General features: G+C 47.9%; 1 protein-coding gene across 1 annotated transcript in view; it reads left to right on the top strand.

The window, feature by feature from the left end:
- The window catches only part of SLC13A4 (solute carrier family 13 member 4), a 39,692-nt gene that overhangs the window by 5,444 nt on the left and 11,999 nt on the right, over positions 1-22,249 (top strand). Inside the window, exons 3-8 of the mRNA XM_061166543.1 lie at positions 11,840-11,976; positions 13,865-14,037; positions 14,503-14,557; positions 17,188-17,227; positions 18,162-18,239; positions 19,907-20,091. Of these exons, the coding sequence (XP_061022526.1) occupies positions 11,840-11,976; positions 13,865-14,037; positions 14,503-14,557; positions 17,188-17,227; positions 18,162-18,239; positions 19,907-20,091 (668 nt within the window). The remainder of the gene's footprint in view (positions 1-11,839; positions 11,977-13,864; positions 14,038-14,502; positions 14,558-17,187; positions 17,228-18,161; positions 18,240-19,906; positions 20,092-22,249) is intronic.

The raw sequence follows: 22,249 nt of genomic DNA, 5'->3' as shown, positions 1-22,249 counted from the left end.
GCTTTTTTTGGTTTGCAACATTTTGGTTTAGAGGTGGCTAGTACATTAGTTTGTTGGTTGGCATTTAGTAGTCATAAAAACTCTCCAAACTCTCCAAAAAAGATACAATCCCCCAAACACTCAGCAGTGCTTTTATTCCTGAAATGGGTCTAACATCAGTATCCTGGGACCCACATAAAACTCACCTGGGACCTGAAGTACTAGGCAGTCTCTCCAGTTGTCCCCCTTCCTTTGTGGAAAGAGAATAGGTAGTTCGGGTCTGTTTGCATGCCTAAAAGAACAAGCATCAATATTACCTTTATTAAGAGAAAAGTATGAACTTGTCTGGCAGGTTTATCTTTAAAATTGTGACAGCAAAAGCCAATGCATCACAAAAAAAAAAAAAAAAAAAGCCAATGAGTCAGAAGGTGAAAGTAGAGAGCAGAGAAAAAAAGTTATAGAAAGAATTGAAACTTAAGTAACATTTTTAAAGTGAGCTAACTATTCATTAAAAAACTAATATCTTTGTATTTCACTGCAGGCAGCCCAAAAGCCAACAGCATGCTTCAACCTTAAAGTAGATGATGTCTCTATTTCCCCAAGGGCTTCCTGCAGCGGAATCCTACAGACTGGTGGGCCAGTCAGCCCCTCCATGCACTAGGGATGTTGCTAGGCAACAGTTCATCCTAGGGTCTGCCCATCTGCACCATTAGGAAGGCTCAACCTATAAGGAGTCTAGGGAGGCAGTTGTTTTCAAAGGCAACTGCACTTTGTAAGAAGAAAAAGAAGACTGTCTGGGGAGAGATTAGGGGTTGTTACTGCTGGAGCTAGAGGTGGAAAACACCAGAAGAGCCAGGGAGCCAATTTTATCATTTGAGGTGAAAAATTCTACCCCATTGGCCTGATAAAGTATCTTTGGTTGGTGATGATATTTAACAGCTGGGCTCCAGGGTGCAGTTTAGACCAAAAATAATCTGTTTAGCTAGGGTTTTAAGCTCAGATTAAAGGAAATGCCGATCAGGTAGAGGACATGGGTGATAGCCGTGTGTGAGCCTGTTGACTTTGCAAGACAGAGAACATATCTCTTCCTCAGCCATTGACTTATCTCCTATACCAGCACGTGCTTTAGCTTTCTGGGAAAAATGAGGTGGGGGGGTGGTCTACAGGAATCCCCTTCTTCAGATACAGCATCCATTTGTCACTCCCTAAACCCACCTGTGCTTTCCCAGCCCCTTGCCAGGACTCAGGCCACTCTTCTACCTTGGAAAGTTCTCTCCAATCCTTTAAGCTTTTAAAATCCTACGCAGTTACCCTGTTGGATGAAGCCTTTCCAAAAACTTTCCAACACTAAAGGTGTTGGTCCCTTCCTTTGGGACCGCCCTGATATCTTTGTCCTTTGATTTTTTTAGTTGGAGTATAATTGCTTTACAATGTTGTGTTAGTTTCCACTATACAGCAACAGCAATGGATGCAAATAACAACATATAAATACATATATCCTCTCCCCCTTGAACCTCCCTCCCACCCCTCTAGGTTGTCACAGAGCACCGCACCGAGTTCCCTGGGGTTGGCAGTGGCTTCCCACTAGCTATCTCCTTTACACATGGCAGTGTATATATGTTAATGCTACACTCTCTTCCCTCACTGTGTCCACATGTCCATTCTCTATATGTGTCTCTATTCCTGCCCTGCAAGTAGGTTCATCTGTACTATCTGTCCCTTAAATGGTACAGGAGAACGTCAGATTAAAAACTTGCTGTAGACATATCGTCTCTCCACCCAGCTTCACCCCTTCTAGGATTTACAGTGTCTTTTACATACAGTCCACTTTCACACCAGCCTCAGTCAATGTTTCTCAACTGCAGTGTTCTTGATGGTATGTGTCAGTATTGTACTCTCCATGTGAAGGAAAGCGTGCGAATAGGATCAGGGTGACCCTGAATCTGTGGCTTCTGTCTCTCAGGTTATTCAGTCAACATTCAGAAAAATATTTATTTCTGAGTGCTGTACTTACTGTGTGCACTGTGGGATGTTACAGATACCTTGCAGGTGACAAAAATGAAAAAGAAATCTATTTTTGCCCTCTTGAATCTCATAGCTAATGCTTTGGGTTTCCCATTGGGGCTGGATGTGTGCATATAAGTGGCTAAGTTTTACAGTGATGTATTGTCAGTCTGCAGGTTAAGAGTTCACTGTGCAAAGCTTAGACTGTCCTCTCTCAGCCGAACTCAGGTGCTGAAAAGAGATAGAAATGGCTCCTGACCTTGAGAAGTTTCTGTTCTAGTAGAGAGAAAGTGTAAACCACATGGAGTAACACAGAAGACTCTATGCAGTAATGCCACTATTATTGGCATTGCAGAGGATTTACACGATTTCCTGTGAGAGAATGTTCTAGATAAATGAAATTTACCCTATCAAGTGCCCAAAATTTATACTGACTGCTTTTTGATGGAGGTCTTTCCATAGGCTTTACAATTTCCCTGGTCTTTTAAAACAGGAGTTGCTGAACATAAATTAACTTTTTCTTTGGCGCCTTCAGTATTTCCAGGGATAAAAATTTCTCAATCAGAGGAACCCATATGGGCTGGATAATAGCACAGTTGAGTAGCTTGAGTAGTGGTTAAATAGCTGAGCCTAAAGGATCTTTCATAACATGTTGGCATCATGCTGGAGAGAGAACACAAATGAAAATATGAAAGGCATATTACTGGGATTGCAGATGACTCAAAGCTGGATGGACCAGCTAATATACAGTGACAGAATCAATGCTGCCAGGAAGAGGCAATGGACTGGCACTGGCAAAATGAAGTTTAATAAGGATGAATGTTAGCAGTTCATGTGAAAAAGACCCTTGGCTTTCAGCTGAGTACAGACTCAGTGTAAGCTTTCCATCCAAGGTGGCTGCCAAAATGCAGAGGTCCTTTACATGCACTGTATCTTTTAATGGGTTTCCCTGGTGGCTCAGTTGGTAAAGAATCCACTTGCAATACAGGAGACCCTGGTTTGATCCCTGGGTCAGGAAGAACCATGGAGGAGGGAAATGGCAACCCACTTCAGTATTCTTGCCTGGGAAATCCTGTGGTCAGAGGAGCCTATCTTGTAATCCTCTATATAGTGACTATTATGTTCACTGTCCAGGGCAGTAAATTCTGGATAAGGTGCTCATTCAGAGGTGGGTAGCCAAGATGTCTAAAATCTAGAAGCTGAGTCACATGAGGAAGGAAGAGAGGCCTCAAGAGGGGCATGATTTCTGGCTTGTGCAGCTCAACACACCAGGCTTAGAGGGGCCAAACCAGAACCAGAGGCAAAGCACCATAAGGGAGATTCCCCTCTTTGGGAGGGAAGACTCTGAAACGGGGACCCCATGTGGTCCTGCTGTTTCTGTCCCCAGAAGCACAAGTCTGATGACTGAATCAGGGACATTAGACGTAGACTGCATTCCTTGGGCGGGGGGGCGGGGGGGGGGGGCTGGACTCTAAGGACCCTTTGACTTTAGGATTCTATCAAGCTTGTAAGCACCCAGTCACTGCACCCCTCTGCTGGTGCACAGAGCTCAGTTCTGTATTTCAGATTTATTTTTAGGCGTGTCTTTCTTTGTTTTGCTTGCATTGTGACTCTCATTACTATCATTGTATCTGCCTTGAAAGTCCTCTAAGCCCTTCTAATGTATTACAGTAGCCGGGAACAGTACCTGTGTCAATCAAGTGAGCTGAGAGACTGTTTATAGGAGAACGGCATCGAGGTGGAGGCCCAGGGGTGCTCTGGGGAACTAAACAGCATGGTTTGAATACTGAGGCTTAGAAAGAGCCTCAGGGGTGCCCAGGGTCAGGAATTATTTCTGGTAGTGATTACACCTGCTCTCTATCTACCCACCAAACACACGCGTGCACACACACACACCCATGCACGCACACACACGCCCTCTGCTGTCTCAGTGGCCTACATTGCAGGCCTCTAGCAACTCCCATTTAGATTCTAGCTCCTGCCGGGGAGAAGAGGCAAGGCAGCTCCAGCTGTAAAAACAAAACAGCCTCTACAGCCAAGTGATGCTGGAGTCTGATATCCTGAAATCTGCTTCCCTATTGGCTTCTCATCTTTCTGACCCACCGATTCCTGACCGGTGCCCAGACCTTCAATGTTTGTTTAAATCTGGGGGCATTTCATATGCCACTCTCTACTCTGCCTTTCTGGCCTCCGCTTACCATGGAGGCTGACACGCCCGCCCCCTTGACCCTCCTCCGCATCCCCCCCACATATACAAGCCTGTGAGGATACAGACTGAGCATCTGTGCCCAGCCACCCACCTGAACCCAGGCTGCCCATCACCCACAGCCATCCAGACACAGCCCAGAGCTGAGCCCGTGCCCAGGCCACAAGAGGGGCCCAATACCCAGGAACCTACAGATCTTGCAGCCCTTTGAGGCCAAACCTTCATGTGTTTCCACATGAAGAGCAGAAACTGGGGGCACCTGGTAAGTCAGCACTTCTAGGCTCTGCAGGAGTTGGGCTGACTTCGGGCCAGGTCAGCACCCATCTGGGTCTCTCTGCTTTAGCCTTCTCTAGGGTAGGGTTTGCCAAGCATGTTTTTTAAGCAACAAAAGCTTTTTTTGAAACTAAATCTTAGGAGACTCAATATATGAAACTGATGGAAGAGGAAGTCCTACTCCGATTGGTCATGGGGGCTCAGAGCCCTGGCTGCCCGGGCCCTTCCCGCTGCAACACCTTTTGGCCACCCTGTTCCCACAGCAGCCCCTGAGGTTCCAGGGGGCAGTGAATGGTTTGAAAACCTCTGTCCTCAGGGAATACAGACAGGTGGTTAGGAAGGTGTCTTAGCCTGCACAGACTTAACCAGTAGAATCAGCATTCCTGCCCCCAGGGAAGGGCAGAGAGGCAGCCACAGTGGACGTAGCTTCTTTGCCAAGGAGGTGGTTGGAATGGTGTCAGGAAGGCTCCAGTTCTGATGGGCTTAGCTCATCACTGAGGGGGGCCTGCCCAGGATCCCATCCTGGACTCGCTGCGAATAGTTCAGATGAACCAAAAGAGCCTCAATATAGGCCCATCTCCAGCGACCACCACCAACCTTCTGAGGGACTGCCACCTTCCCGCCACGTGACAAGGCTCACCCCCAGCTGACCTGCAAGGAGAGCCTGGCTGTGTGCCGCCAACAGCAGGGTGCCGACAGTACCCGTGCAATGCCACCCATGACCGTGTCAGGACACAGTTAGATCCACACATCCCGCCAGTCTCCGGCTGTCACCACCACGAGCAGGGGCAGCGGCAACTTAGCAAGGGGCAGAATCCAAGCTAGGAGTAAGGTAGATCTGAGTTTGAATCCAGTTTTGTCACTAACTAGTCTTGAGCAAATTGTGTGTTGACTGAAATAAAAGTTGCCAGTTAAGTTTTATTTGGGTACCTTACTGAGGACTATGGCCTGGGAGACAGCCTGGGTTACTGAGGAGCTGCTCCAAAGAGCTGAGGCAGGAGCCAGGAAATATATGAATTTATTTTTCTGGGAAAAAAAAAACATGTAGTCAAACATCAGAAGACTACTGCTAATCACAACAGCCATCTCCAGTTAATGATCCTGGTGCTTTTCTATTTATGAGAAGATATAAGAATCTGGAGCCACTGAAATGATTCCTTAGATATGCATCTTAACTATTTAGGGCTCATACCGAAAGTGTAGAGGCTTCCTGTTTTTCTCCATCCTGCATTCCCCTCAGGGTGCATGACTGCAGAAGCTGAGGGCTTGATCCTTAGAGAACTGGAATGGGCAACATTCTTTTCTTTCCCTGTGTAACTTCTCTAAGCTGTAACCATTTTACTCACCTGGAAAATCAGAACAATTGATGTACTTACCTCCTGGGGAGTTATGAGGATGTTAAAAGCTTTCTGAGTGAGAAAGTGCCCATCAGAGTGCCCAGCTCATCTTCATGAATGATTGGTTGGTCCATCTCTGCCTTTCTCCCTGACGATGCCCTTGATGATGTTCTTAGTGAGAAAAGCACTGAACCAAGATCAATATCCAGATTTCTGTTCTCCTCAGACTTCTAGGATTAAAGCCACAACTGCCCTCCTCCTATTAAAAAACAACAGCAACAACTTTGTAAAAACAAAACCTGACCTATCTAGAGAGCAATAAATAATCCCATGGCCAAAGAGGGTGATGTTTTTAAAAGCTCATCACTAAGAGATGTCACCAGCAATTCACTCACAATGAACTAGTTCATTAATAGACTGCATTGCTCAGCACTTAACATCTTTGTGCCTCTTAGTCCAGGCTGCGTTAGAAAACTCTAGAGAGATCCTCACCCTTCACTTAAGAAAGTTTGGAAGCATCTTTTTCTTTAAGTTCCACCTTGCTCCTTCTTATTTCATTTCTTTCTCTACGTGGTCAGGCTGGCATACCTGATTCCTGACCCTGAATCTCATCTTGAAGCATTTCATCTTTTTTACTTCATTGAACAATGATAATGGGCCTTTTCTGAGGACTTCCTATATGCCAAGTCTGTCCTGCATCATTTTACTTCGGGCACACAGTATGATGGATTCAATGTGTATATCACTGCACAGAGTGACGAGGGTATCTGGGTTCAGTGTTTGGTCCAAGAGCATCTGTGGGAGCAGGCATCTGAACCCAGGTCATCTTAACTCCAGAGCCTGAGCTTGCTATCCTCTGCTCCACCTTTTCAAAGCCGTCTCTTTGAGCCCATCTCTCTTCTTAAACAGCGTCCGGAAATACTTCTGCTCTCCAAGCCCAGGGTTTTGGCACATGGAGAAAAACCACAGAGCAGAAAAGCAGTAAAGGCAATAACCCTGCCAACATAAATGTCACAGAATCCACGCACTCTAGCCACGGGAGGAGCTCTCGTCTTAGAATCTAATTTTTCTTTGCAAATAGTTCTAACGATTTCCATTATCTAGTTTCCCAACTCATAGAATATTAGTCTTGAAAATTAGATAGTGGGGAAAGGAAGGCTCATGGCAAATGTGAGGATGCAACACATTTTAGAAAATGATTAAAAGAATCCTTAGGAATCCTGGAACTCCCAGAGGGGTTCTGAATAACCAAGGCTTCATTGTCAAAGAAAAATCAGTGGGTTAGAAACCTGACCGACACCACCCCTGGACAGGGTTCTATCTGCTGTGCCTCAGCCTTCTCCGTGGGTGAATGGCCACAGACCTGGACAGTTGGACCACTGACTGACAGGAGAACCACCAGGAGCCCCAGCTGGCAGGGTGGCGGGCCAGGCTAGCTGGTTTGCACGTGCCATTTAATCCTCACAACAGCTTTACAAAAGACTGGGAGTCATATAGTCCTCATTTATTTTTTTAGATGAGAGAAATGAAGCCCAGAGAGGTTGAATCACTTGCCCAGGGTCACACAGCCAAGTCCTGGCTGACTCCAGAGCCCTGGCTCTTCCCCACTTAATGGTACTATCTTGTGATCGCAGACCACACCCAAGCTAAATCACCAAGCCCGTGGTATCATTCACAAGGGGGAGGGAGGACGTGTGAACCCACCAAACACCAAATAAGAAAACAGCACAGTTGTTTTCTAAACAACTAACAACTATCCCACTAAAGTTGAGCCTGGGGCTTCCATTGGACCAGGCCCAGGTATTTGGGGTTAGCATCAGGACTGTGATTGTGAATAAAGATAAGGAATGTGGGCTGGCCCATGCTGTCTGGGGGACCAAGAATTTCCCCTGGGGTTGAATTAGATGAATGGTTTCCAGTTGGCTACCATGAATGGCATGTCGCATGGTAGCTTTAGATTCAGAGGGACCTGGATTGATATCTCGACTCCACCCCTCACATCGGGGACCCTGGAACCTCTTCCCGAACCTCTCTGGGACTGTTTCCTCACCTTAAATGAGAAAGCAAATGCAAAATGCAACATTCCTGGTATGCAGAAGGCACTCTACACACGTTGGTTCCTTTCTGCTTCCCTTTGAGACGAACCCAGAGAAAGTAGCCCCACCCATTGTGCAGGCTCTGAGCCTCCTGAAAGGCCATCACAAACTGGAGTTCCATTAGGGTTTGTGCCAAAGAGGCAGAAAACCATAATGCTGTCAGTCAGTCCCCTGGGAAATAACCTTGGTAGCACTGAGTCTTTAGAAGCTTCACAGAGGGCCAGGAGTCATGGGGCCAGTGGGGGACCGTCGCCCAGGTCTCCCTCCTTGATCAACAGAGGAAAGGGAAACACTGATTCCACCACCAAGCTGCCTCTCAGCTGCCTGGGACCATGAGCGGACAGTGAGGAAGGTCCAGTTCAGCCAGCACTGACCTTCCCAGCAGTGCTTCCACCTCCCGAGAGGAGGCAGCATGTCCATCCACTGTCGGGGTCCAAACCCTCCCTGTCCCTCCCGGAGGGCACTCTCCTCCGGAGTCACAAGCCCAGCAGAGTTTCTCTGTCCTCCAGGAGAATTAGTGACAGTGTCCATGAGGGCTGGGGTCCAGGCCGAGGACCAGAAGCACAGGGCTTTTCTTCCAGCAAATGGTCAGAGAGGAAAGAAGTTCCTTCTGCAGCACAGAACTCATCAGTCAGACACAAGGAAATCTCTGTGGGGGAACAAGTGAGAAGAGGGAAATGGAGAAGCTTGCCTTCTGGCGCAGCTCTTATCTTACCAAAGTGCTCCTAGCAGGGTTTAAAAATCAAATAATATTGAAAAAGATCATAATTTAAAAAATAGCTGTCTCTTCCACCTACCTCCCCCAACCCAGAGCTAATAACTTAACTTTGCTAACTGCTTCTTCTGGTATTAAGTGCCACAGTCCTTTATGATATTCCTATATTAATTGTGGCTTCCCAGGTGGCGCTAATGGTAAAGAGCCTGCCTACCAAAGCAGGAGACATAAAAAGAGGTGGGTTCGATCCCTGGGTCAGAAAGATCCCCTGGAGGAAGGCATGGCAACCCACTCCAGTATTCTTGCCTGGAGAATCCCATGGACAGAGGAGCCTGGTGGGCCACAGTCCACAGGGTCGCAAAGAGTTGGACATGACTGAAGTGACTTAATACACACATATTAATTGTTATCACTTTTAGACATTATCAGTTGTCTTCTGATTGTAGTTGATGAGGGTTTTGTACTCTTACACCACCCAATTCTCCTCCATCTCTCAGTACAGGCATATAATTCAATAATCAAATTTCAACACTATGGTTATGTAAATTCCATTCACTTTAAACATCATAGAATTTACTATATTTGCATTTCCTTCCCTGTTCAGTTTTGATTTTTCTTGCAATCAGAAATGTTGTTTTCTCACTTTAAGAGGGTTTCTAAGTTGGGAGTTCAACTTTTCTACATCTTTTCCTCTCAGTTTATATCATGGTCCCATTGTTGGGAACAACGCTCTTGTATGTGACAAGTATTTACTGAGTGTCTACTTTTGCAATTTATCCTATTAGGTGTTAAGAGATATAGAAACATGCTCTTTGGCCTTTTGCAGCCTAGAATTCAGTTAACAGACAAGAGCTGCTGCTACTGCTAAGTCACTTCAGTCATGTCCGACCCTGTGCAACCCCATAGACGGCAGCCCACCAGGCTCCCCCGTCCCTGGGATTCTCCAGGCAAGAACACTGGAGTGGGTTGCCATTTCCTTCTCCAGTGCATGAAAGTGAAAAGTGAAACTGAAGTCGCTCAGTCGTGTCCGACTCTTAGCGACCCCATGGACTGCAGCCTACCAGGCTCCTCCGTCCATGGGATTTTCCAGGCAAGAATACTGGAGTGGGGTGCCATTGCCTTCTCCAAAGAGACAAGAGAGGCACACATAAAAAGATAAACAGTACAAGCATGAAGCAACAATTTAAGCATTGCCCTATGTGCTCTGTGATGCATGTGGAGTTAATAGAACCCACAAGGAATGTTCTGGAGCCAGAGGCTAGAGGCACACAGAAGGTTTTCTGGGGGGTACCAGGCCTGAACTGGCTTTGAAGTCTCATCAAAGTGGAGATAAGAAGAGAATATTCCAAGGGAGGGGATCAATGAAGAGATGGTTCTGGACCCCAAACACAGGAAACATCTTTGAACAGGACTCAGTCTCAATTTTCTCATTATTAAAATGCAAGGAGAAGCTGGTGACTGGTACTATGGTTGTTTGAGAGAAAACCCCAAATCTTAGGAAATAAACACTGAAATACTTATGGAAAAAGGTCTAAAATGTATGTAACCTTCACATGGTTGAGAAACAAATAAACAAAAATGGATACAGTGTAGGATATTCCTTGTACTATTATCATTTTGGGACCCTTGGGAACTTTGTAATTATTTGGCAAGTTATAAAGACACCTTCAAGAACTCTATTTTAAGGAAATAATCACATTCATATAAGCTTAATGATTTAAGCAGAAAATTATTCTTTGTTCCATTGTAGCAAAGAAAGAAAGAAAAGAAATCAACTTAAATATTCAACAAAAGGAAAATGGCTAAGTAAATTCTATAGTACTTCATGCTGCTAGGAGCATGGATTTTTCCAATAAATTTAAGTCTCAAAAGAAAATGATCAAAGTACAATGTCAAATGAAAAAACAGAGGATAAAAGCCAGCACATACTATATAAATCCAATTATGTATCTATATAGACTTTAAAAATCAAAGAAAATATACCACAGTATTAACAGTAGTAAGATTGAGGGTAATTTTATATTTAAGTTTTCTATATTTTAAAGTTTTCCATAGTGAACAGGTGTTTTTCTAATAAGAAAATGAACATAGTTTTATAAAAAAAAAAAAAAAAAACTAAAGAAAATAAGATTAGTGGACAGACCCAGGGTTATTTTCATAATTTTGAAGGACATAGCTCAGTTGGTAAAGAATCTGCCTGCATTGCAGGAGATGCCAGTTCGATTCCTGGGTCAGGAAGATCTGCTAGATAAGGGATAGGCTACCCACTCCAGTATTCTTGGGCTTCCCTTGTGGTTCAGCTGGCAAAGAATCCACCTGCAATGAGGGAGACCAGGGTTCGATCCCTGGGTTGGGAAGATCCCCTGGAGAAGGGAAAGGCTACCCACTCCAGTATTCTGGCCTGGAGAATTCCAAGGACTGTATAGTCCATTTGGTCATAAAGACTCGGAAATGACTGAGTGACTTTCACTTCACTCACAAGATAAAATTGATAATGTTTATTTTTTGAAATCATATTCATAATGGGTGTTTTTTATATCTCTTAAAAAGCGGAGAAGACTATTTACCCTATAGAGTTATTGGCAGGATTAAATGAAATAATCTTTGTAATGTGCTTAGCCAACTCACTGGAAAAGACCCTGATGCTGGGAAAGATTGAAGGCAAAAGGAGAAGAGGATGGCAGAGGATGAGATGGTTAGATAGTATCACTGATTCAATGGGCATGAATTTGAGCAAATTCCAGGAGATAGCAAAGGACAGGGCAGCATGGCGTGCTGCGGTCCATGGGGTTGCAAAGAGTCGGACATGACTTGGCAACTGGACAGCAAAGCTAGCACAGCACCCGCCCAAAGTAGAATATGTATGTGTAATACTGTTATTTAGCTGCTAAGTTACGTCTGACTCTTTTGTGACCCATAGACTGCAGCCCACCAGGCTCCTCTGTCCATGGAATTCTCCAGGCTAGAACAACTGGAGTGGGTTGTCATTTCCCACTCCACGGGTTCTTCCCGACCCTGAGGATCAAACCCTGGTCTCCTGAATCGCCGGGTGGATTCTTTACCACTGAGCCAGCAGAGAAGCCCATATATGTAATACACACCATAGCTAGCTATTTAAATAAACCTCGTCTCCCTGCTTCTTGCCTGCCAGCCTGTGGTTGACAGTGAGTTTAGCCGGATGGGGGCTGGGCGTGGGTCGGGCCGGGGTGACCCAGCCTGGCCTCCGCAGGTGGCGGGCGAGTACTTCAAGAACACCACGCTGCTGCTGGTGGGCGTCATCTGCGTGGCGGCGGCCGTGGAGAAGCGGAACCTGCACAAGCGCATTGCTCTGCGCATGGTCCTCATGGCTGGAGCCAAGCCGGGCATGTGAGTCACACTGGGCGCGCCTCCCCAGCGCCCACTGGGCCCCCGGACAGTCAGGGGGATGTCCACCTGAGGTTTTCTACCAGAAGGGATGGGAGGACACCGGGGCCCTGAGGCTCCCTCCTCTCCCTCCAGGGAGAGGGACTGTGACCTTGGAACGGAGACGTTAGTGTCCTTTACGGTCAAAATCTAAATAACCCGAGTAACCTAGACTCCCGGTGCAGCAGGTTACAACATCTAAGCGGCTCGTTCAGTAAAACAAGATGGACCAACGTGAGCTGTTTCCCAACCTTCTTTCTGGTGTATCAGGTAACAGGCTGGATGAAGCAGTGGTGTCTCCTCTGTCATTTAAGGAGGCGTGGCAGTTTCCTGCCATCTGCCCTGAGTTCGTGTTGTCACTGGTTCAGACCACAGGCCTGTCAGACGTGGCACCTGACCCGATCTGCAGCCCCTCAGCTGTCTCCTCTTCTCTCTTTGCTGTCAGGAGGGGTACTTGGGAATGTGTAGGAGGTCAGAATTGATGGTGTTGTGTGAACTCACTCCCACTCTGTTGGATAATAACCCTGCCCTTCCCTTTGGAATACTTTCCTCACCTCCTTCTAGCTTACAACTTTCTTGCAACCCTTTTTCCCTGGCTCCTTTGGGAATCCGACAGAGCATAAATAAATATTACGGTATTCATTTTCAACATTAGTCATTAGATGAATACAGGTTATAATTCAGAAGATGTTCCCGTCTCTCACTTAACCACAGCTTTAATTCACAGCATTAAAGGCAGGGGGGTATTCTCAGTAATACCCCCTCACTCAATAATAACCTAATATTGTACCCCCACACTCGACCTGCTGGACACAGCTTGGCACTTCCCAACATGATATTCGGACCCTGCAGCTCTTTAAAACCCCTGAATACCATCTTCGAGAATTTTTATCCCATTGTGTTTCCACTCATCTCTGTTCGCCGCACCTTCCACCCCTGTGAGGCCCTCTGTTTGCTGGTGAGGGCCCAAATCAGACAAACTCTTGTCGCCATCAGCCTAAACAGAGGCTTCATTGGGGCTCTGGCACCTACCCAGTCTTGATCCATAGGACAGACATGCTGGCCCCAAACTGCACAGTCGGTGATCCCACCTAAGGTGATCCACATGGGAGGTTTTTATGTTGACTTCTCTTATGGAAATGAGAACTATATCTGTACACACAGTGCATGTTTTCAAAGTCAAGGAGAACTTGAATGTTATCTTTGTTAGCCTTTTTCCAAGCCTCAACTCTTTAAGACACCAGCTTGAAAAAGTGCACACAGTGAAATTGAACACTGGGGCCTTTGAGGGCTAAGCTTTCAACATGTTAGTAGTGGAACAAGTAGTGGGTGGAACCATGAGCTCCATCCATTCATCTCTATTCGGTCGCTAATAACTATGGTGACATGGCTGCAAAGCAAGGAATATGAAGGTATTCAGAGGTTTGCTGGCTGCAAGGGGCAAAAAAGAATTCCTTTATACCCACACAAAGAAACACACATCATCACCAAGGTAACGTCACCAAGCTCTCTCCACAGAGAGATGAGGAATCAGTTAAGTCCATGCCCTGTGACCCTATGACCAAAGCTCTTTGCTTAAGTAAGGGCTTTTTTTGGTGGGTGGTAGGGGGGAATGCCAAGGCCACACTAGCCCATGAAGTGTGCTTCATTCATTCAACACATCTTCACATCTTTAATGTTGACTCTGTGCCAAGCCCTGGGAGTACCAAGTATGACATAAAACCCCAATACTCTGGATAAACGCCTGCACTGGTGGGTTGGTAGCAGGCCCTGAGGGAGCCCCGTGAGGTCAGAGGTGGGGCCTGGGGAGGTGGGCATGCCCCCCCACCCCGAACCCCGCCCTGCCTTCCAGGCTGCTGCTCTGCTTCATGTGCTGCACCACGCTGCTGTCCATGTGGCTCTCCAACACGTCCACCACTGCCATGGTCATGCCCATCGTGGAGGCCGTGCTGCAGGAGCTGGTCAGTGCCGAGGAGGAGCAGCTCGCGGCCGGCACCTCCAGCGCCGAAGAGGCCGAGCCCATCAGTACAGTTTGCTGGAGTTCATCTCCCCCTTGCTCCTCCACCCCTCCTCCAGTGACACCGCCCAGCTCGGCACCTGCTCCCACCGCCCCCCCCCGCCAGCTTCCCTCCCCTCGTCTTCTGACGCCCCCCTCCCCTGCCCTTTATCCCCTAACCTCCAGCCCTGCTCATCCAGAGGTTCCCTGGGACCCCCATTCCCAGCTGTTCCTTCTTGCCCCGCTTCCAGCAGCCTCTGCTGCTCCCTGCCCCCAGATGCTCAAGGATTAGCCCAGGACCCCAGGCTTTTTTCTGTGTCCCTGAGTCCCACCACGCCCTCAGAGCGGAGGGAAGGGGAACCGCCAGGCACCAGGCCCAGCGGGAGCCTGCATGCCCCTGGGTCCCCCTAGTCCAGCCCCAGCCTGGAGCCCCTGCCCTTCAGGACCAAGTCCGGACTCCATGTCTAACTTTCTGCTTTCCTTTGCTGCTGTAGATCTCGATGTAAACAACAGCCAACCTCCCCTGGAACTCATCTTCGTCAATGAAGAGTGAGTATGACTGTCCCCTCCAGGTCCATCCCAGAGGTCAGGAAAGAGTCCCCCCAGGAACCACCCTTTCAGCTGGGTGGGCCACACTCACAGCTCACCACACCACCACCTTACCCCCGCCCAATTCCCTCTCTGCCCGGGAGACACTGCCCAAGACCCCAAGGGCAACTCCCTTCAAAACTGGGTACTGCAGGGCTGAGGGAAGAGGGGGAAAGACTACGCTGAACCTGACAGGATATACAGACTGTACATACATTTCCCAAGCAGAATTTCCTCTAAATTGATGTCCCTCTTGGGAGAATATTTTAAAACTCTATTGGTGAAAAACATCTTGCATATTGGATATTGCTGGAGCCTCTTAGAGGACCACAAAGTAATTCATAGGTATTAGATACGGTCTTACTAGTTTTGGTAAGATTTTGGTCTTACAAGATTTGGTCTTGTTAGATATGGCAAGGAAAAATTAAGTGGCACGTAGGGGATAACAGGACAGTTGGTGAGAGAGCCATGGGATGATGAAAACAAGCTTTTTTAGAAAAGGGGAAATCTGGTCTCAAACACTCATGTGAGGCAGATTCATGAACAGCTGATTTCTTTTGAACATCTGATATCAATATGTGGTCTTCAAGGAAGACTGTGATGAATAGGACATTTTAAAAGTTGGATCTGTACTAGAGCTCCGTTGTGCAATTTGCTCTTTTCATAAAAAAAAGCGGGGGGGGGACTCACAGTGAGTGAGACCAGCACTATCTGGAGAAACAGATGCAGGGGGCCCCTCCTCCCACCACTGTCTCCGATCATAATACACTGGCCTTGCCTCCCCACCCTTGATGATGTCTCAGGCAAATCCCACAGCTCCTTCCAGATATTAGACCAATCTCATTTTCAGATATTCCGCCATCTAGTCCAGGCTCGTGTCAAAACTTCACTCTCTCATTTGAAGCTTCTCCCCACACTCTCTCGTGCTCACACTCACCCCCGGTCAGCCCAGGTCTGCAGGATGAGAGGTGACCGTGAGCGGGGGAGACAGCTGGCTTTTTCTCTCAGTCTTCCTCTGCCTTCCCCTCCCCTCACCAACCCTCTCTGCTACTTCTGACTTCCCCAGGGTCAGGACAGCGGCTATAGGGAGCAGGAAAGATACAGGAGCACAGAGGGCCTTGGCTGGAAGTATTGGAGAGTGCGGTCAGTGCCCAGGGACTCAGGTCCCTACCCTTTCCCACATCGGGCATTTCCCTTCAGCGTCTTCAGAGTGTCCCTTGGAGGCCACCTCTGCACACGGCCCAGTGGCATGAGGTGCTCTTGGAGAATTACTTGGCCACCTTGGTTCTGTGTTCTGGTGGCTCACTCCCCACGCCCTTCCATCTGGGGTTGCCTCTGCCTCTTTGGTGGAGCATTTTCACGCTGAGCAGTGGCCCAGCCACCTTCCCTGGGGGCCTCCCCCCCGACAAGATCCGCTGGACACCGAAAGCTCTAGCTGCTCCTGGTGCAGGGGGTCTGTTCCCCCTCACTCTGGCCTCCTGGGCAGCGCCCATTGGCCTCTCGCCCTTGTTTCTTTTCCAGATGAAAACACACGTCCCAAACTCCAAAGCCGAAGCTCAGGGTGTCCCTGGATTCTCTCAGCAGCAGTGGAGCAGAGGGATGCAGGGAGGGGGTTGCCAGACTGCCAGACAGGATGGCAGTCTGAGGGGTTCCTCACCAGCATCCTCACCGATCTGGGGAGGAAGACAGGGAAATATCACAATACTCCCCCCAGGCTGACAACTCCCTCCAATGAACACTTCCCCCTGAGCTCCATCAACTCGTGATAGAGCCTGGAGGTGGGTGACAACCGCAGAGCCCCATGTCCTGCATGCGTCCACCACCTCACTGGCTTTCCCAGTGGCTGAGCTCACGGGACCCACTGTCCTCAGAGCTAAGACAGACCAGAAACATGCCTTTAGTGCTGAGTGGGAGTCGGTAAGGCTGGTGTTAAATCCCCACCTTCCTCTCTCCCCAAGGCAGAGCTGGAGGGCGGCTGGGGTGGGAGGGACCCACGGTGACTCCCACCCTGGGGGGTGCAGCTGCTGCTGAGAAACTCGCCCCCGCCTTCTTGCTCTCCTGTGCCTTTCACCACCCGTGGCCCTGGCCCTCCCTGCTCCTGTTCGCCTTAGAGAAGCATTTCACGCTTCTCCTTCTAGATGGTCAGCCAGTGAGACCGCGGTCCGGGGGCCCAGGCTCTCCAGGCAGGCAGACAGGTTCCTCTCTGGCACTACCACTTAGCACCCAGGCCCCCCAGGGAAGCTAGTAACCTCCCTCTGCCTAGATTCCTACTCTGTAAATGTAGGTAACAGTACCTGCCCCACAGATTTGCTGTGAGATTAACAAGGTCATGAGGATTGGAATCCATTCTTGAGTGCTCAGCTCCATGTTAGCTGTTATTAGGAGTCTCGGTCTCCCTTCAAAGGTAACCCCCTGACCCCTGTCCCCTCAAATCCTTACCACATCTCTCGAAGGTGAGATTCGTCTTCTTTGTAGCCAAGAACACCCGAGTCTAGAAGGGTCCTTTATACCAAACATCAATGTGGGGAGGATCCCCACCTCAGCCAGTCTGGGCCACTGCTGTTTTTCCCACCTCCTTTGTTCTCTTCCAGCACGTCAAATGCAGACTTCAGTTCCCTGATGCAGAACAAGGTATGGCCTTGGTTTTCTCCTGTGCTTTGAGATACTTAAAAGACCCTCAAGATAACTCATGGGGCCTTCCCTGGCGGTCCAGTGGTTAAGATGCCGCCTTTTCACTGTAAGGGGTGCAGGTTTGATCCCTTCTTGGGGAACAGAGATCCTGCAAGCTGCATGGTGCAGCCAAAAAAAGAAAAAAATAATTATACAAAAAAAAAGGTAACTCAGAGACAGAGATGCCTGGCAGCTTGTCGAGAGCCAGTGGCCTTCTCAGATGTGAGGGCAGAGAGGTGCTCACCTGAGCCTGGACACGTGAGGCTTCGGGCATTTCTGAAGCCCAGGCCTGGTTTCTGGGCTTAGCTTCACAAAGGGACAAGCTAACTTTTCCTCACAGAAACCCAATATTCAGCCATCCACGGATTCACCCTTAGGACTCCTTTCAGGAGGGGTTCATTTAGAAAAATTGTACTACAAAAGGGGATGGTTTATAGGTGAAAGTCAAGTTGCCCACACACTGCTCAGCATTGCCCCTTCCCCTGGGGTTGGTTTTACATCACTTCTCACCTCAGTCCCAATGGATGGGCCTTGATTGGTCCAAACTGTGGACTTGGTTGTGTGCATTTTCTTTCTCATTTTCTCTGTGTTAAAATGAAGGGCTCTTCATGAGCTAATGGAGTTCTAGAAAGTCAAGCTCTTCTCTAAGGACAGAGCCATGTTTTTCCAAATTTCAAAAGCTTCTTCAAATGGGGTGCTTGGTCCAGCTGGACAGGAACCTGTGAAAGGAGGCAGGCAGAGTGGGGGTGGCTCTCTACCCTCTGTTCATCCTCTCTGCTCCCCAAGTCCCCAGGGAGGGGAGACAGAGGCGTGACCCCCCCCCCCGGGGTTTTCCAGTGGCTTCTCCAGACCCCACATCCTCCTCCTGATGGTGTGATGGTCTTTGTCCCGACAGAAGCTGAATGGTGTGCCCACAGTCACCAGTTCTGCCAAAACAGCAAACCTCCCAGGCAGGGAGCAGCACCCACCCCAGGTAATGGAACGGTACCTCCTGACCCTGTTTCCTTCATGAAGCACCCGAGCTCCCAGGGGGCATTGTTCCTGCAGCTGTGAGGGCGTCAGGCAGGCGGGCTGTCACAGGCCACTTCAGCCACCTGTGTGGCTGTGAGGTCTGCGTGTGCCGTGGAGGCAAGGCATCCCACTCGCTGCTGACTTCGGCAAGTTATCCCACTGCCCGAGCCCCAGTCCCATCAGCTTTAAAACTGAGGCTCAGTCTAGATCAGAGGTGTTCACACTACTCCTCAAAGGTGCTTTGGGGGCACTGCAAATATTGTGTTCACGTATCCTGAGATTTTTAAGGCAACTGCTTTTCTGTTCCCTGATTTTCCTGGAACTTTTATCACTGAAACAAAATGCAGAAGTAAAACAGATGTGGAAGCTGGCATCACACTGCAACTCTTACTTATAACCCTAGATTTCAAGTTTTTGTGTTCATCAAAATCATCTCAATTATGTAGCATCTGTATAATCATAAATAAACACCATCGTTTATTAAATACCAAGCACTGTGCCAGGCATTTGCTCTCTAGTCTTGGCTCAATGAGAGAGCAACTTTGAACTGAGATGCAAAGAGATGTACCCAAGGCTTTGGAGCTAGTAAGAGGAGAACCTTGATGCCAATGCACTCTCAGTTAAAACATCGATATATGCTCATTAAATGCCATATTTTTTTCCTCTATTGGAGGTCCACATCAGTTTCCATTAGGAGAAAGGATCATGGAAAACCACTGGATCAGAGACTCTCTGAGGTCTTCTCCAGCTCTTATAATCAAGGACTGTTTCAGGAGAATGTGGAAAGCTCCAACCTTTTCTGGGCCCTCGTAGAAAGATGGGGCAGAGGTTATGGGCTTTGAGAACTGTGGCAGGGTGGCCTCTGCCCCCTGGTCTCCCCATGGCCTGGCCTGGTGACATTTGTACCAGGCTACTCCTAGTCTCATGGGCCTGGCAGGACAGAGAGGCACTGGCTTCTTAAGCCCAGAGCTGAGATCGGAAGTCAGAAACCTCTGACCCTGAAAGGCCATCACATGGACCACTCAGGGCCTGACTGGACCAGGGCAAGGCTGAGATTTCTATGCAAATTGAGGGGGAGGAGAAAGAGGGGAGGAAAAGTCAATAGGCAAGAAGGAAAAAGTGAGAAAGAAGGGAGGAGAGAAACACACTTTGACTCTCTGTCCAGTGAAAGCTGGACTCTTTCTATAATGCAAAGCTTCTTTTTTAGTCATTTCTGAACCAGGACGGTATTGTAACTCCACAGAGAATAACCATCTTCCATTTGGTATTTAAACATGAAGTAGAGAGCAGTCAGTTTTACTGGAATTCAAGTAAAAAACATAACTGTTAATATTTGTAACAACAAAAATAGCAATATTAATAGCTTACCATTTGTTAAATGCCAGGAAGGGTTCCAAGTACTTTCTATTTACTCTTTACAACAACCTGGCTGAGGAACTGGATTTTCCCCATTTTACAGAAGAAACTATAGTCCAGATGGGGCTGCCCAAGCAGGTCAAGAATAGTACTGGGACTGGGACCCATCTGACACCCAAGCTCAAAACATTTCCGCTGCACAATGATCTTGCATGCTTTGTGGGCCAGAAGCCCAAGCTGAAATGGAGAAGTTCACTGACTTTCCTTTGGTAGGCAAAGCCACCAGTCCTGACCCCCAGCTCCAGGAACCAGGAGCTCAAAAGAAAGTACAAGTCCCAGCATGACCAGATGATCTGCAAGTGCCTTTCTCTGAGCATCTCCTATGCCGCCACCATCGGGGGTCTGACCACCATCATCGGCACCTCCACCAGCCTCATCTTCTTGGAGCACTTCAACAAGTAAGTAATCTATTTGGTCAACAAGTATTTACAAACCATAGCATGTCAGCAACAGACCGGGATGCTAAGGATATGGCAGAAAATGGAATCAGAGCAGCTTCTATACAAAGGGCCAGAGAAAGGATTAAGTCATTACAGTCAAATGTGATGAGAAGGGTGGGATTCTGCAAGGGTGGCTGGGGGCGGCTGGGGGGCATCCATCTAGAGGGAGGAAATGCCTCCCCAAAGAGGTGATGATGAAAGTAGAGACCTGGAGCCTGAGCTGGAGTAAACTAGACAAAGGGAGATCTTCCAGACAAAACAGTGTACGAGGCTCAGAGGCAAGAAAGCAGAGAAAATAAAGGCAATGGCAGAGGGAGAAAGGAGGCCAGGGAGGTGGATGCACAGACCACCCAGGGCCTCACAAGGCCCATGAAGGAACTGGAAATTCATCCGAAAAGGCTGGGAGAAGCCGTTGAAGAATTATAGGCAGTGAGTGAGGTGATCACATTTACAGTTTTGAAAACACATTCTGGATTTTTTTAATGGACAGTGGAATTTGGGAAGGAAAAGGCAGGAAGACAATCCAGGCTGCTGCTGCCAGCGCCCAAGACAGAGCTGATGGCAGCCTGGATAACAGTGGGAGGAGAAATGGCCTGATCTGAGCGAGCTTCTGAGGTCAGATTAGGAAAAGCCTGAGAGAGGGGAAGCCCTGGATTCATTGTCTGAGTCGGGGCTTCAGCAGCTGGGGAAACAGAGCTGCCCTTGACCTACATGAGGGTAAAGATGAGGAAATGCTGATAGAGAAGTGGACATGTCCGGGTGGACACGTCCCTGAATCTCAAGAGGCATTTTCAGGCTAAAGACACAGATGTGGAGTCAGAGGCCACCTGTGCCATCCCCAGGCCACCAGGCTCACAAGGCCCTCATGTGGGGTTTAATGTCCTACTGTCAGTGAACAAGCAGCCCTACGTTTGCCTTTTGCTCTGGGCCCCACAAAGTAGATGGTAGCTGGTCCTAGTGACTTGCATATAGAAGCTGAAGCCCTAAGAGTGACAGAGATTACTCGGGAAGAACACACAGAATAAGGAGATCAGGGGCATAAACATTAAGCCCAAACATTTAGGGACTTCCCTGTTAGTCCAGTGGTTAAGACTCTGCCTTGCAATGCAGGGGACATAGGTTCTACCTCTGGTCGGACATCTAATATCCCACATGCCGCAGAGCAATGAAGCCCACACACCACAGCTCAAGAGTACAGGCACCGCATTGAGAGATCCCCCGTGCTGCAACTAAGACCCAACACAGCCAAATAATAAATAAGTAAATATTTTTTTTAGAAAAACATTTAAAGTAGACTAGAAAAGAGAATAAAACAGTATCAGACAGAGAAGAGGAAAATCTAGTGTCGTTCTACCCAAGGGAAAAACGTGGTCCATATTGTTTAAAGTTGTTGAATGACCAGGCAAAGTAAGGACAAAAATGTATCCATTAAATTTGATGATATGGAGATTACTGGTGACCTAGGCGAGAACAATTTGGTCAAGTGACCTGAAAAGAAGCCAAATTTCAGTAGTTTGAGGAGTAAGGTGGAAATGAGGAAATGCAGAGTTGGCCGTGAAGGGAAGAGGAGAGATGGGGTGATAATAAAGGGAGGATAAAGCATCGCAAATAAATGGGGAAACAATGGAAATAGTCACAGACTTTATTTTCTTGGACTCCAAAATCACTGCAGACGGTGACTGCAGCTATGAAATTAAGACGCTTGCTCCTTGAAAGAAAAGCAATGACAAACCTAGAGAGAGACATTACTTTGCTGACAAAGGTCCGTATCATCAAAGCTCTGGTTTTCCAGTGGTCATGTGTGGATGTGAGAGTTAGACTATAAAGAAAGCTGAGCACTGTAGAATTGATGCTTTTGAACTGTGGTGTTGGAGAAGACTCTTGAGAGTCCCTTGGACAGCAAGGAGATCAAACCAGTCCATCCTAAAGGAAATCAATCCTGAATATTCACTGGAAGGATTGATGCTGAAGCTGAAGCTCCAATACTCTGGCCACCTGATGTGAAGAGCCAACTCATTGGAAAAGACCCTGATGCTGGGAAAGATTGAAGGCAGAAGGAGAAGGGGACGACAGAGGATGAGATGGTTTGATGGCATCACCGACTCAGTGGACATGA

The sequence above is a fragment of the Dama dama genome, chromosome 18, assembly GCF_033118175.1.
Source record: "Dama dama isolate Ldn47 chromosome 18, ASM3311817v1, whole genome shotgun sequence".
Lineage (NCBI taxonomy): Eukaryota > Metazoa > Chordata > Mammalia > Artiodactyla > Cervidae > Dama > Dama dama.
The sequence above is the reverse complement of the archived record's forward strand: the minus strand, read 5'-3'. Positions and strand labels throughout refer to the sequence as shown.